This window comes from Pelobates fuscus, chromosome 5 (genome assembly GCF_036172605.1).
Source record: "Pelobates fuscus isolate aPelFus1 chromosome 5, aPelFus1.pri, whole genome shotgun sequence".
Taxonomy (NCBI): Eukaryota; Metazoa; Chordata; class Amphibia; order Anura; family Pelobatidae; genus Pelobates; species Pelobates fuscus.
The window spans coordinates 124,008,407-124,022,910 of record NC_086321.1 but is presented as its reverse complement, the minus strand read 5'-3'; the positions used below and the strand labels follow the sequence as shown (position 1 = coordinate 124,022,910).

At 41.9% G+C, this 14,504-nt stretch overlaps 1 protein-coding gene across 1 annotated transcript in view; it reads left to right on the top strand.

Annotated features, from left to right (window-relative positions):
• The window catches only part of ERP29 (endoplasmic reticulum protein 29), a 49,606-nt gene that overhangs the window by 32,206 nt on the left and 2,896 nt on the right, over positions 1-14,504 (top strand). The window contains exon 2 of the mRNA XM_063456977.1: positions 7,949-8,087. Within this exon, the coding sequence (XP_063313047.1) occupies positions 7,949-8,087 (139 nt within the window). The remainder of the gene's footprint in view (positions 1-7,948; positions 8,088-14,504) is intronic.

Here is a 14,504-nt window from a genome sequence, read left to right as displayed (position 1 = left end):
ATGGATTAAAACCTCTGCATTAACTATGTAATTTTCCATGGGAGTTTTGCCATGGATCCCCCTCCGGCATGCCACAGTCCAGGTGTTAGTCCCCTTGAAACAACTTTTCCATCACTATTGTGGCCAGAAAGAGTCCCTGTGGGTTTTAAAATTCTCCTGCCGATTGAAGTCTATGGCGGTTCGCCCGGTTCGCCCGTTCGCGAACATTTGCGGAAGTTCGCGTTCGTCGTTCGCGAACGGAACATTTTATGTTCGCGACATCACTAATGGTTCCTTTTCTATATGTTTATAAATAAAAGGACAGAAAAGGGTCCCAAATAGACCAAAAGAGTTTGAAGCAGAGTTTATATATATATATATATATGTAAAAAAAATAACGTGTTACACATCCAGACATTCAACAGAATGAGCAAAGCATATGTTCCTAGATGAACAATAATAAAGAATAATAAATAGTGATGTACCGAACTGTCCGCCGGCGAACAGTTCCTGGCGAACTTAGCGTGTTCGCGTTCCCGCGGCGGGCGGACACATGCGCAGTTCGATCCGCCCCCTATTCGTCATCATTGGGCAAACTTTGACCCTGTGCCTCTCGGTCAGCAGACACATTCCAGCCAATCAGCAGCACTCCCTCCCTTCCACACCCTCCAACCTCCCTCCCAGCATCCATTTTCGATTCATTCTGAAGCTGCATGCTTAGTGAGAGGAGGGAAAGTTTAGCTGCTGCTGATTAGATAGGGAAATTGATAGCTAGGCTAGGGTATTCAGTGTCCACTACAATCCTGAAGGACTCATCTGATCTCTGCTGTAAGGACAGCACCCCAAAAAGCCCTTTTTAGGGCTATAACATCAGGCTGCTTTTTTTTTTTTTTTTTCCTGTGTAATGTAATTGCAGGTGCCTGCCTGCCAGCTTCTGTGTGAGGTTCACATTGGATACTGTGCCTACTTGCCCAGTGCCACCACTCATATCTGTTTTAACAATAGGTTAAGCTTTACATTTCAAATAAATATTTTTTTTTTCACTGTAATAGAAGAGCAGTTGCCTGCCTGCCAGCTTCTGTGTCAGGTTGGATGCCTTGCCCATTTGCACAGTCAGTGCCACCACTCATATCTGTTTTAACAATAAGTTAAGCTTTACATTTAAAATAAATATTTTTTTTTCACTGTAATAGAAGATCAGTTAGTTGTCTGCAAGCGTCTGGGTGTCAGGCCTACTTCAGCGTGTTCTCTGCAGACCTGTGCCAGCGTGCTTTGACAGTTGCCAATCATATCTGGTGTCTCTATAGCGTGCTTTTACAAAGAAAAAAGGTTTCCAGTGTAAGCTAATACTCTGTGTCAGTGTGTATCATGGTCTCTGAGGACGGGGAACAGTCTCTATTCTGCTCTGTGTCAGTGTGTATCAGGGGCTTTGAGGACAGGTGTCAATGTTAGGTGATTTCTGCCCTTTATGGATTAAAAGCAGACTCTGCATCAACTGTGTAATTTTCCATGGGAGTTTTGCCATGGATCCCCCTCCGGCATGCCACAGTCCAGGTGTTAGTCCCCTTGAAACAACTTTTCCATCACTTTTGTGGCCAGAAAGAGTCCCTGTTGGTTTTAAAATTCGCCTGGCCATTGAAGTCAATGGCGGTTCGCGCGGTTCGCCGGTTCGCGAACATTTGCGGAAGTTCGCGTTCGCCGTTCGCGAACCGAAAATTTCGGGTTCGCGACAACACTAATAATAAAGATAAGTGATGCAGATGAATAAACAAAAATGCAAGCAGAAAGTATGAATACTATACAATGTATCTGTGGCTATTGGATACCTTCTTGGTTTACAAAAGGGAAAGCTACCCACTGTAGCCACGCTATTCTAGATTATATTATATATTGTCTATGTGAGATACCAAAATAGTTTATATAATCTGGTGAGTACCTATGCTGTGTGTATTTTTACATTAATGTACAGGTATTTAACCCCTAAAGGACGCTGGCCAGAAATTTTCCGTCATTGCAGTCCTCCCCTTAAGGACGCAGTACAGAAAATTTCCGTCCAATACTAAAATTAACCAGAGATTGACACAATCACGGCAATCGTGGGGTTAATGTTCCTGCAGTGTGCCTCCGTGTCTGACGCTGTGGGCATTATCACTGATTCAGCCCATCTGATCGCTCTGAGAAGTGAAACCTGATCTGTCTCCCTGCAGCTCCAGGTGAGCTGTGAAGTGTAGGGAGACAGATTGTGCTGATTTATCTCTCACTGTGAAAAGAAAAAGTGTTAGTAATAAAATCCCCCCTCACCTTTTTCAAATAAAATGTAACCCCTTCCCTGCCGTTTGATCACTGTCTGCAGTGATCAAAATAGAGATCACAGTATTTCAATGTGATCTGATTTTTTCCTTTAACCCCCTAAGGGTTACTTTTATTTATTTTTTAACCCTCAGGGGTTAAATTTATTTAGTTAGTTACTTAAATATTTGTAAAATATTTATTTATTTAGCAAAGGTGGGAAGACGTTAGTGGGGTTACTGTTAGGCTAGTTAGGGGTTAACAGTAAAAAAAACTTTTAAAAAGTTTAAACAAAGTTTTAAAATGGTAAAAAGTTATTATAAGCAAAAAAAAAGTTCTTTAAACTTATTTTTTTTTTTTTTTAAAGTAAAAAAAAATGTTTAAAAAGGGGGAATATGCATATTACCTCTACACTTGGTACAGGCTAGCGAAAAAATGATCCCATGCTATAATTCAAAATATGCCTTTTGAAATACCCTGTGTTGTCTTCTTTAGGAAATGGTATGCCTTTGTGAAGTAATTGAAAAAAACAACCTGCTAAAAAAATTCCAAAGTGGGGCATAGACCCAGCTTAAAAATTCAAACTTAAATGGCTGTGACTCAAATGTGCCCCTTCAACGTCGTCATATACCTGGTACATAGAGAGATATTGCTGTACTCAGATGACATAGTTGAGCAACATATGAAGTATTATACTGTCGTAGCACACATAAGGTTTGCATCATATATATTTACAAAAACATAAACAAAACAGTGTTTGAAACCTGAACATTGTGCCCTAAGCTTCCTTTAGGGTGTAGTTTATCCCGCTAGCTTCTCCCACTAGCTCGTCCTATCTGGGGGGTTGGGAAATCCAGTTCTAGCCTACAGGCCACTACAGTGGTCGCAGCTCTAGGCCAACGGCTCTAATCTATTCTTCCTTTATGATAGTACTTTGGGGCTATTAATCTTATTATGTCTGTTGTGTTTGGAGAGGCAGGGATGCCGTACCTTCATCCTTGTATTTCTAGCTTAGTGGTAGTTACGTGAACCTCTGTACATAAATATATGTCTTCTCCCATCGAGATCTAAGGATGCTTTTATGTTGGACTTATGTACTCGTCTATTTTTATGGTTTGGTTAATTTACTTGTTTTGTTGTTGGGTATATTTCCGGGGGCGGGGGGGTTATCGGGGGTGAGGGGGTTTTCCTGAGGCATGATCTACAGTCCGGGCATGGACCTAGTTTCAACGTGGACTATTACCCCTCGCCTGCTGCTCATTGACGCAAAGGACCTCTCTACGCCCCTACGCCCCGGGCCCTTTGGAATAATTGAGTAATTGTCTATAGTATTGACATAGATACATGTTCAAAAGGCATATTACCCTCTCTCGTTTTGTTTCCCTCGGGTGGAGGCAAGCAGTGTCCAAAAAGTCTGTAAAGAGTTAACGTTGTCCGTGGCATATTTTTGGTTGGCCCTGCGTGTGAGTCATTATATGGATGATGTCCGTCATCTCTTGGTGTCTGTCATTTAGCGTTGGCATTCTTAGATGTTTTGGAGTTTCTCGCTGTCTGCCATTCTTGATGTAGCGCCGTCCGTTTGGTCGGTTTGTCTTTTTCTGCGGCTAAGCTGATGCCCCAGGAATGCAGCAATCGGGCTCCGTCCTCTGCGTTTGAGGCTACTTGTGTTTTGCCGTCCCGTAGGATCAATAGCTTGATGGGGAACCCCCATCGGTACGAGATTTTCCTGTTCCTGAGTTCAGATGTAATGTCTTTAAATGTTTTCCTGCGTCTCACTGTTTCAGCCGATAGATCTGCATAGATCTGTATCGCTTTGTATTGGTTTGGGAGCTCTTGTTGAGGTTTTTTGGAGCGTAGGATGGATTCCTTAACATGGAAGTAGTGCATTTTAAGCATCACATCCTGCGGTATAGAGGCGGGTAGGTGTTGGGGTTTTGCTACTCGGTGCGCCCTATCCATGAGTAGCATATCGATTCGAATGTCAGGGGCTAAGGCGTGGAATAGGTCTGTGAGGTATGCCATGAGGTCTGGTGTCTGTACCTCTTCAGGAATACCTCGGACGCGGAGATTTTGGCGCCGGGACCTGTCTTCTAGATCCATGTTTTTTATTTCCTGTTTTTCCAGTTTTGCTTCTAATTCTTCTATTTTTTCTGCGAGGCTGTTGTGTGCTTCGGCGTATTAAGCCATCTTGCCTTCCATATGTGCTGTGCGATTACCGATATCAATGATATCATTTTAAAGTAAATGGTACAATGTAATATAAACACTACTGAAGACAATAATTGTAGTGAAATATATATACAAATACTTAGCTTGAATGTTACAATGCAGCCTCCCAAGATCATTACCCAGAGAAGACGACCTTTTCATATAACCACAAACACTACAACAAACTGCGTGATACGGCTGAGAATAATTCTAAAAGGAACATAAAAAATACACAAAATAGTTAAGTACAGTTTAACACATCTCATGCGCTATATATGAATGCACTCACAAGATAACGAAGAATAAATCGCTCATAAGGTGCCTCCCCCGGTGGATATGGGGGGCTGGTTATCCCTTGATTCCTCGTTAGACTTCTTAATAATGCTCAGGACTTCAAATGGGTAGTAGTAGAAAAAATATGCTTTTATTGATAAAAGGTGAATAATCACCATGATATGATAGCAATAGGATCCTTAAGGGAGATCCAAATCCCACTCCAGCAGATGAGAAGGATAAAACAGGAACAATAAATGCTTCTAAAAAAATTAATTTATTCCAGAAATAAAAGAACAGCATAAAACAGAGTCCATATAGTCACCAAAGTCACCAAGACGCGTTTCGCCTAATAGGCTTCCTCAGTTGGTGAATACTTGATATGTGCAGTCTCTTTCCTCTTTAATACGTTTGATTTTGGCGCCTTTTTCATCCGTGGAACGCACAAATTCGTCAGTGGAACGCATCACTTCCGGCTCGGTGTTCGCTTCCTGTATTGTCCGATCACGTGATCGGGCTGCTTGATGCTTCCTGTATTGTCCGGTCACGTGATTAAGCTCTTAGACGCTTGTGGAACGCACATGCGTTCCACTCCTCCCCACATCCGCCTCATACTCCAGAAAACGAGCGGACATGGCGGCCGTGGAACGCACCTGCGTTCCACCCACGAAAAATTTAAAGGGGAACTTCCCTTAAAACGAAATGACATAAATTATTGTTTGAGTAGGGATTAACACTGCTCACACCAGGACATGTCCTAATGTCGTAAGGTGGTTAATGGACCACTAAAGGCACCCAAACTACCTCATCTCAATGAGGTAGTGAGGGTGCAGTGGTCCTTTAGTTTTAACCCTCCAATGTACAGCATGGCTGTTTAATAGATATGGCAAAGGGTTAAATACACCTCTAGTGGCTGTCTACTTGACACCCACTAGAGGTGCTTCTGATGTGAGAATATATGTACAGATAATGACTCACTATGACATCTGCTCTCTCCACCACCTGAAAACAATTTGACAAAAACCCATGGAAAATGTACTCATAGTTATTTCACCATAACTACTACAAAAAGATAATTTAGCTATAGAGTTTACAGTGTCTACTAAATACATTATAGAAATCTGTTAAAATTGATTCATGAAAAAAAAAATCAGATCAGAGCGATGATCTCATTACACTTGAATGGGACAGTAGTCACGTGTGTGTATGTTTATGAGTTTGCATACAGCCAGGTTTAGTCATTTCTAAATGAAAGAGATTCCAGTCGTTTTCTGCATTGTGTGTTCTTGAATAGCAGAATAGATCCTTGTGAGAAAATTGAAAGTACGGGTTTTCGGGGGAAAGTTACTGCTTTATATTTCCTAAAACGATTCTCTTCACTTTTATGTAAGAGACCGAGGAGGTCTGATTTATTTACAGGGTTGTTCACTAAAGTGAATTTCAAATTTAAGACCAAAATAGTAAAACTGGAACAATTATTTAAGCCATGTATACGCAGTGGTGTATTCTGGATTTGTGCTGCCCTAGGCAGGACAAAACTCAGGCATCCCCCCCGCCCCACCCTTCCAAATTTCTCATCCTGACAGACACACACCTCACTGATGCATGCACTGACATACACTCACTTACAGATACATAGTCATTGTTACTTTCACTGAAAAATCACATTCACAGACATTCACACATTCACAGTTACACACGCACTCACATTTACTGACACACATATACACTAACTGACAGACACATACACACCACTGACAAGACACATGTATACTCACTGACAGACGCACACTCAGTGTATCACACACACACACACACACTGGGACACACACTCTCACTAACAGACACACACTTACACTCACTAATTGACACACGCTAATACTCACTAACAAACACACACTAACACACTTACTGATTACATTTTGGAGGATTTTCCCCTGTGGTCCAGTGGGGCTGGCTACAGCTCGGCGGGCAGTCGGTCACACGGTCGCTTTTTTTTGCCGCCCCCCTGAAAGTTCCGCCCAAGGCAAATGCCTTGTCAGCCTCACGCTAAATACAGCGCTGGGTATACGTCCAGTTCAGCTGACTTCGCTTTAACTTTGAAATTCACTTTGAATTCTAACTTAAGTCAATACTCCTGTTATTGCTCATAGTTGTACAGTAGTAGACAAGTCATTTATCCAACCAGAGTTAGTACACTATATAGCTAAATGATATTTGTTTTACTGTATAAGGGAAGGACATTTGATTATGTTGTATCAATAAATGCTAGCTTGAGAAGCATCAATGTGTATTTAATAAGCAAGTTATTTTGCTTTGTAGTTCAGTTGGCTAAAGGGACACTATAGTCACCAGAACATCTACAGCTTAATGTAGTTCTGGTGAGTATAGCCTGCCCCTGCAGGCTTCTTAATGTAAACACTGTCTTTTCAGAGGCAATAGTGTCCCAATGCGTTCTTAGAGAATGCATTGGATTGGCTAAAATCATCAAATCATATGTCAGCCAAGGAAGCAGATCGAGGAAGGAGCCAGATGCGAAGGTGCCCAGTGTGGCGCTGGAAAAAAGTGAGTAAATCACCTTTAAAAATATATTTTTTTTTAATTCTTTATTTATAAACAGCATCCGATCAGTACAGTGCCAAGAACATCAGAAAAGCATATACCATACATTGCTGCACACATTATGCATATAGTGGCAGGTTATACAGGCCAGTACATTAGAATTACAGGTATCAATCTTTTAAAACCAGAATGCAATATTAGCTCGATTCCCCAAGGAGTACTCCTGGATGACAACATTTTAATATGTTAAGAAATAAAAACAAGCAGGGTTGGGTAAATCAACTTTCTAACCCGGAGTAAGGGGGGCAGACCACCGAAATGGTGGTTTTAGAATTATAGTGTCAGGAATACACATTTGTCTTCCTGACACTATAGTGCCCCTTTAATTAAACAATTTTAGTAACTGTGGTTGATTGTTGTGGATTGCGTGCCATAAATATTTTTTTGTTAAAAGTGGTACAAGGTGGGTCACAGCAATGGAGAAGGGCCTCAAGAATTTCCTAATGCTGTTGATGCCACTGACCTGATTGTCAGAAAGTAAATTAAATAAAATACGACCAGAATGAGAATCAAAGTTTAACAGACTAGAAGCCACTTGGTATATTCCATCGCCTGTCAATCTTTTTTTGGTTTGCAGGTCGTTCCAAAGATTAAGTATGTACTGGTGAAGTTTGACACTCAGTATCCTTATGGCGAAAAACAAGATGAGTTCAAACAGCTAGCAGAGAGTTCGTCTTCCAGCAAAGACCTTCTAGTGGCTGATGTTGGTATATCAGGTAAATAATATGACGTGTGTGAACATGAACTGTGTAAATGACAACACCATCTCCACCACACTGCACTTACTGATTTACCACACTGCACTTACTGTAATATAGGCCAGACAGTAGACAAGCTGTAACGTTTGTTCAAGTTAAAGGAACACTATAGTCACCTAAATTACTTTAGCTAAATAAAACAATTTTAGTGTATAGATCATTCCCCTGCAATTTCACTGCTCAGTTCACTGTCATTTAGGAGTTAAATCACTTTGTTTCTGTTTATACAGCCCTAGCCACACCTCCCCTGGCTATGGTTGACAGAGCCTGCATGAAAAAAAAACTGGTTTCACTTTCAAACAGATGTAATTTACCTTAAATAATTGTATCTCAATCTCTAAATTGAACTTTATTCACATACAGGAGGCTCTTGCAGGGTCTAGCAAGCTATTAACATAGCAGGGGATAAGACAATCTTAATTAAACAGAACTTGCAATAAAGAAAGCCTAAATAGGGCTCTCTTTACAGGAAGTGTTTATGGAAGGCTGTGCAAGTCACATGCAGGGAGGTGTGACTAGGGTTCATAAACAAAGGGATTTAACTCCTAAATGGCAGATGATTGAGCAGTGAGGCTGCAGGGGCATGTTCTATACACCAAAACTGCTTCATTAAGCTAAAGTTGTTCAGGTGACTATAGTGTCCCTTTAAGCCAGCAACTTTGCTTATTTTTAACAACTGGTTATCCACATATGCATGGATGTAGGAATGGGGGGAATGGGATGGGGATGATTTCTACCAGGAAAATCTAGTGGAGATTTTGATATTATATTTTTCCTGTTTAAGAAGAAGTTGGTTATCCTATTCTACTAATAGGTTCACTAATGATAATATATAATTTTGTTGGGTTGGGATATTATGAAAGGCTGAAGGCACAGAAGGGGAGAGGTGGGAGTGACCACAATAGGGCTGAGGGGCACAAAGACACACAGAGGGGTGGGGGAACAAAGAGACACACAAAATGGTCTAGTGGGAGAAGAGAGACAAAAAAGGGGCTGGGGAGAAAGTGACACACAGAGTGGCAGGGTGGAGAAAGAGACACAAATGGGCTTAATGGGAGAAAGAGACACATACTGTAGAGGGGCTAGAGAAGGGGATAAAGAGACACAAAGGGGTTAGGGAGACAGAGACACACAGAAGGGCACTTTTTTTGGTTCGATGGGTGCAAGTAGCTGGTCTTGCCTAAGGTGCAAAATAGTCCCTGCCCCCCCCCCTCTATCCCCCCCACAAACTTAAAGAAACTATGACTCATATCCTCAAGAACTGCAATGTCTACTGTTCAATACCATACAGTGAGCAATGAGACAATTAATTGTTTTTGCACGTATTCATATTATTAAGTTTTAATTCTTGTTTTTGCATTGCTTAAAACATATGGTATTTATTTATATTTATCAATAGCACACACCACCAGTACCAAGTTTGTACTCTGCTTGATACAATAGGTATCTATATTGTTTGAAATATATGTATTTTTTTTAATGTGTTGTCACTTTTATAATACATTTACAACCTAAACACTTTTACTTTCTCTGGGGAAAAAAAAAGTTTAATATAATAGACTGTTTCACACAATTCCGGAGTGTTCAAAAGAATGTCTGCATTCTTCAATAAGCCTGGAAGGCTATAGCCAAATGTACTTATTCAGGATATTAACAGCTTAGAGATACGTGGAAAGGAACTAATGTGAACAGATGGGTTGTTTTGACAGTAGAGAAAATTAGACTCTTAAGAAAAAAAGTTATTCTTCCTCAGATGGGAATAAACAAAAATAGATTTCATGGTAAGATTAACAAAGACAATATACTGATGTATTGGCACGGTTTGTCTGACCTGTCGAGGATTATTGTGTCAGTTGTAGCAGATTTGGAGAATTAAATGGATTTGACAGATTATCAGTTTCATGTTTAGAACTTTTCCAAAAGTAATACTTGGAGTGATAAATAAAGCAATGAATTTGTCTGTGATCTGTTTGTATGTGCAATTACATGCTTCTACTATATAATAGAATTAGAGTTTGGAAATCCCATTTGACTACTTTTCTAATTCTAAGCTGCTGAGAATTTAGATTTCCTAGTGGATGCCGTAGTCTGTCTAACAAGCATCTGTGCCATGAAGATAGATAAGAATTACACTCTTGCTTATATGCACAGCCAACAAAATTCCCTCTGATGCTTGGTCAATTCACTTCACCATTGATGTTAAAGGAAGGAAGGTGATTATTGGAGTGTGACACTGAAACTCAAAATTGCAGACAATCAAATTCACGTGAAAAAGTATAATAATACCCAGTTCATGTTTGATTTTAGGAAGCAAGAAATTTTTGATTCAAATGTACATCTTGCTGAATTGTTCCTAGAAGCAGCAGTCATTGTTTTCTAATGTTACTCCGTGTTGAAGGTCAACCATATGCAATATAGCAGATTTTCTATGGGCATGCAAGGAATAAAACAGAGGAGTTTCAGCCAGCAAAAACTCAAATCCTTTTTAATGGCGTTTATTTAGCACTTACTTTGCCAATGTAGTCAATGTACATGTGACCACACCACACATATGCAGTTGCTTACACTGATGCACTTACGACTTGCACCTTTAACAAACCACCCATGAATGTATAAAATGAATATACTTAACAATCAAGCACGTAAAGATATAATAAATGCATGTACTCTAGAAAAAAGGAGGCATTATAATGTATCATTCATCACTGCTTATAAAATAAGTGTAACACTTACATATATTGATATGGAGCACAACTGCAGATTTCTTAGGACTTAGATTGCTGAATAGGATACTTAGAAAAAGAATAGGAACTGAGTATTCAATTATGGATAATACAGGTACTGTTTCTTTAATTACTTCGCTGTTTGTTTAAACGGAGCAAGCAGCTTCTGACATACATGCAATCTGGCACACTGGAGTTGCAAGTTTTATGGAAACACAGGAGTTTAGAAATGAAGTTGAGCAGGAGTGAATCGTTTTGGAGTTAAAGATAGCAGGCCTGAGAGCAGGCTGTAGCAGGAATGCTTATCGGGCTTGAGAGCAGAAAAGCTCCTATTACAGATATAGAATTTGACTTAGCTTCCAAGGGTGAAAAATCAGCTTCCGGAGTTCTCCTCCGGGGAGGGAAGTTTCTCAGACAGGATGAGGAAGGTCCAGATACTAGCCGTGGTCGAGGAAAGGAGAAGGAGGGTATGTAGATTTCCAGTCCGGTTCGGTTCACAAGTAGAGGTTGCAGAGGATCTTTAGCCGGTTTGATATCGCGGTAACGCTGTTCAATAATCCAGCGTGTTGTATCTGGCGCGGTCGCATTATGTAGCGTGGGGAGACTGCGTCAGAGAAGGGGGTGTGGCTAAGCTCCGTCAACCCGGAAGAGACAAGGAATTACCGGTAGTTAAGGCATGACAATAAGAAACAACTATAGTTAAAAACTTAATAAGAGACAAGTGCAAGAGATAATTTGTATTTTGGGCTACAAACAAACCACTCATCAGTCCACCTTCTTCTATTGATGTTTAGATGAGGTAACATTAAGGGACCCCTCTTTCTCCATGCAAAATATACAAGGACGCTCTTTACTTTGTCTATCAGTGAATTATCAGGTAAAAACAGTTTTGAGAGGTAGAAAAACCCTCCTGCCAATCCTTCAATACTGGTGCCAGAATGTTGAAGAATGTTGCTTTCACACTGTCTGATAAATAGGCATGTGCCTGGGCACACCCTAATCTAGGGTGCCCACATTTCCCGGATTGCCGTCCCTAGGGCGCTGCTTTGAAGGGGGCCTGCACTGGCTCTGGGGGGCAAGATACGAGTGACCCGGCACTACCTGTCACTCAGTGTAGCATTGCCGCTCGGAGCGAACCGTGGTACAGGAGCTTCCTGTACCTGGCCGGACGTACAGGAAGTGCTCTCTCAGTAAGCACTTCCTGTCAGTCCTGCTGGGTACAGGAAACAGAAGCTCCTATACTGCCAGGGAAGACGGGGGGGGGGGGGAGAGACCACCAGGGGAGACAGAGGGGAGAGACCACCAGGGGAGATGGGGGGAGAGAGACCTCCAGGGGAGATGGGGGGAGAGAGACCACTAGGGGACGGGGGAGAGAGAGATCACTAGGGGAGGGGGGAGAGAGAGACCACCAGGGGAGGGGGAGAGAGACCACCAGGGGAGGGGGGAGAGAGACCCCGGGGGGGAGAGAGACCACCAGGGATGAGGGAGAGACCACAATGGGAAGTGGGGGAGAGAGAGACCACAAGGGGAAGGGGGATAGAGAGAGACCACCAGGGGAGCGGGGAGAGACCACCAGGGGAGGGGGGTGAGAGAGATCATCAGGGGAGGGGGAAGAGAGAGACCACCAGGGGAGGAGGGGAGAGAGAGATTATCAGGGGAGGAGGGAGAGAGAGACCACCAGGGGAGGGGGGAGAGAGACCCCAGGGGGGAGAGAGACCACCAGGGATGAGGGAGGGAGAGACCACATGGGGAAGTGGGGGAGAGAGAGACCACAAGGGGAAGGGGGATAGAGAGAGACCACCAGGGGAGCGGGGAGAGACCACCAGGGGAGGGGGTGAGAGAGATCATCAGAGGGGGAGGGAGAGAGAGACCACCGGGGGGGGGAGAGAGAGAGACCACCTGGGGAGAGGGATGACCAGGGGAGGGGGGGGGGAGAGAACACCGGGGGAGAGAGACAACTAAGGGAGAAGAGACCACCATGAGAAGGGAGGGAGAAGAGAGATCACCAGAGGGAGTGGGGGAAGAGGAGAGACTCCTAAGGGACAGGGGAGAGGAGAGACCACTAAGGGACAGGGAAGGGGGGAGAACTCTAAGGGAAATGGGGGGCAGGGAAGATCACTAAGGAACAGGGAAGCAGGGGACAGCACTAAGGGGCAGAAGGGGAGGGGAGTCTGCTAAGGGACAGAAGGGAAGTGGAGAGTGGTTTGGTCACTAAGGGGTTAAAGGGGAACTGATACTTCCAAGGATATTTAAGAGGCATGCATTACTAAAATATATAAACAAGAATAAAGCAAGAAAAATATGAAATGTATGTAAAAACATTTCTAATCTTTCTATAAACTATGTCAGTTAACTTTGTAATGGAATAATGTTTATGTTCCCCCATCTTCATTTGCATTGTTGCCTTTGCCGTGGCCCTGCCTTTTTTCAACTTGATTTTGATGTAGTTTTCTAAATCTTTAATATAAATGTAAGAGAAAACAGAGTATATCATGGAAAAATAAATTAACACATTTTATAGGTGATTTTGAATGCTTTGTTCAGTCATCTATTTCCAGAGAAGTCACGGTTCCTTTTTTTTAATATTCAGAAAGACTCAGTGGAATAGAATATAGAAGAATATATTAAGAGTAATGTTCTAGATTAATATATATAGAATTTTAATATTAATAAAATACATCATATGCACACTGTGTGCAAGGAAGTTATATTTTCAAAATATAAATATGTAAAAAAAATTCAATGACAATGAAACTTCAGCCTGTCAGACATGTTTATACATTATACAAGGCTGAAAGAGTTAATATTTTCTGGAAGGTTTTTCTGCAATTGCAAAACTCTTTAAGATAAGGTAAACACTTCCGTTTACAATGTGAAATAATAAATAGAATGCTGGAGAGGGACCAGAGCTTAGAGGAAGTGTGGAGTGCTAGAGTGACCTACTGCTCAGGTAGTGCCGCAGCTTTCCAAATAAGTGGGTGTGGTCTAAACAAAGGTTAACATGTCTGACTTTGGCCAGTATAGTTTATTCAAAGGGACACTATAGGCACCCAGACCACTTCAGCTAATTGAAGTGGTCCAGAGAAACTGCAATGTTTACACTGCTGCACTAAGTCTGTCTCCAGTGGCTGTCTCGAAGACAGGCACTGGAGGCGCTTCCTGCATCCAAACGGACGTCCTCACACTCTTAATGAGGACATGCAGCGTCAGATTTTTCATCATAGGAAAGCATTTATTCAATGCTTTCCTATGGTGAAGTCTAATGCGCCTGCGTCATTTGCCATGGAGGAGGAGACGGAGCTGCGACAAAGCGCCGACGGACATCAATGCTGGAATAAGGTAAATAAATAAAGTGTTTTTAGCCCTTTATTCACTGCGTGGGGCGGCTGGGATGGGAAGACACACGCGAGGGAAGGGGAAGGCAGAGGGAGCTATAGAGCCAGGAATACAGCTTTGTATTCCTGGCATTTATAGTATCCCCTTAACTTATGACAGTAATGGGTAGTATAGTATCATGGAAAACCTAGTGGCATTGAGAATGCTCTCTCTTATTAGATTTCCGAGATGAATAGATTACATACCTGTACTGACAGTACGGACATTAGCAATTATTCAACAATGTTGTTTTCTTAGTATATTATTTAGTTATAGC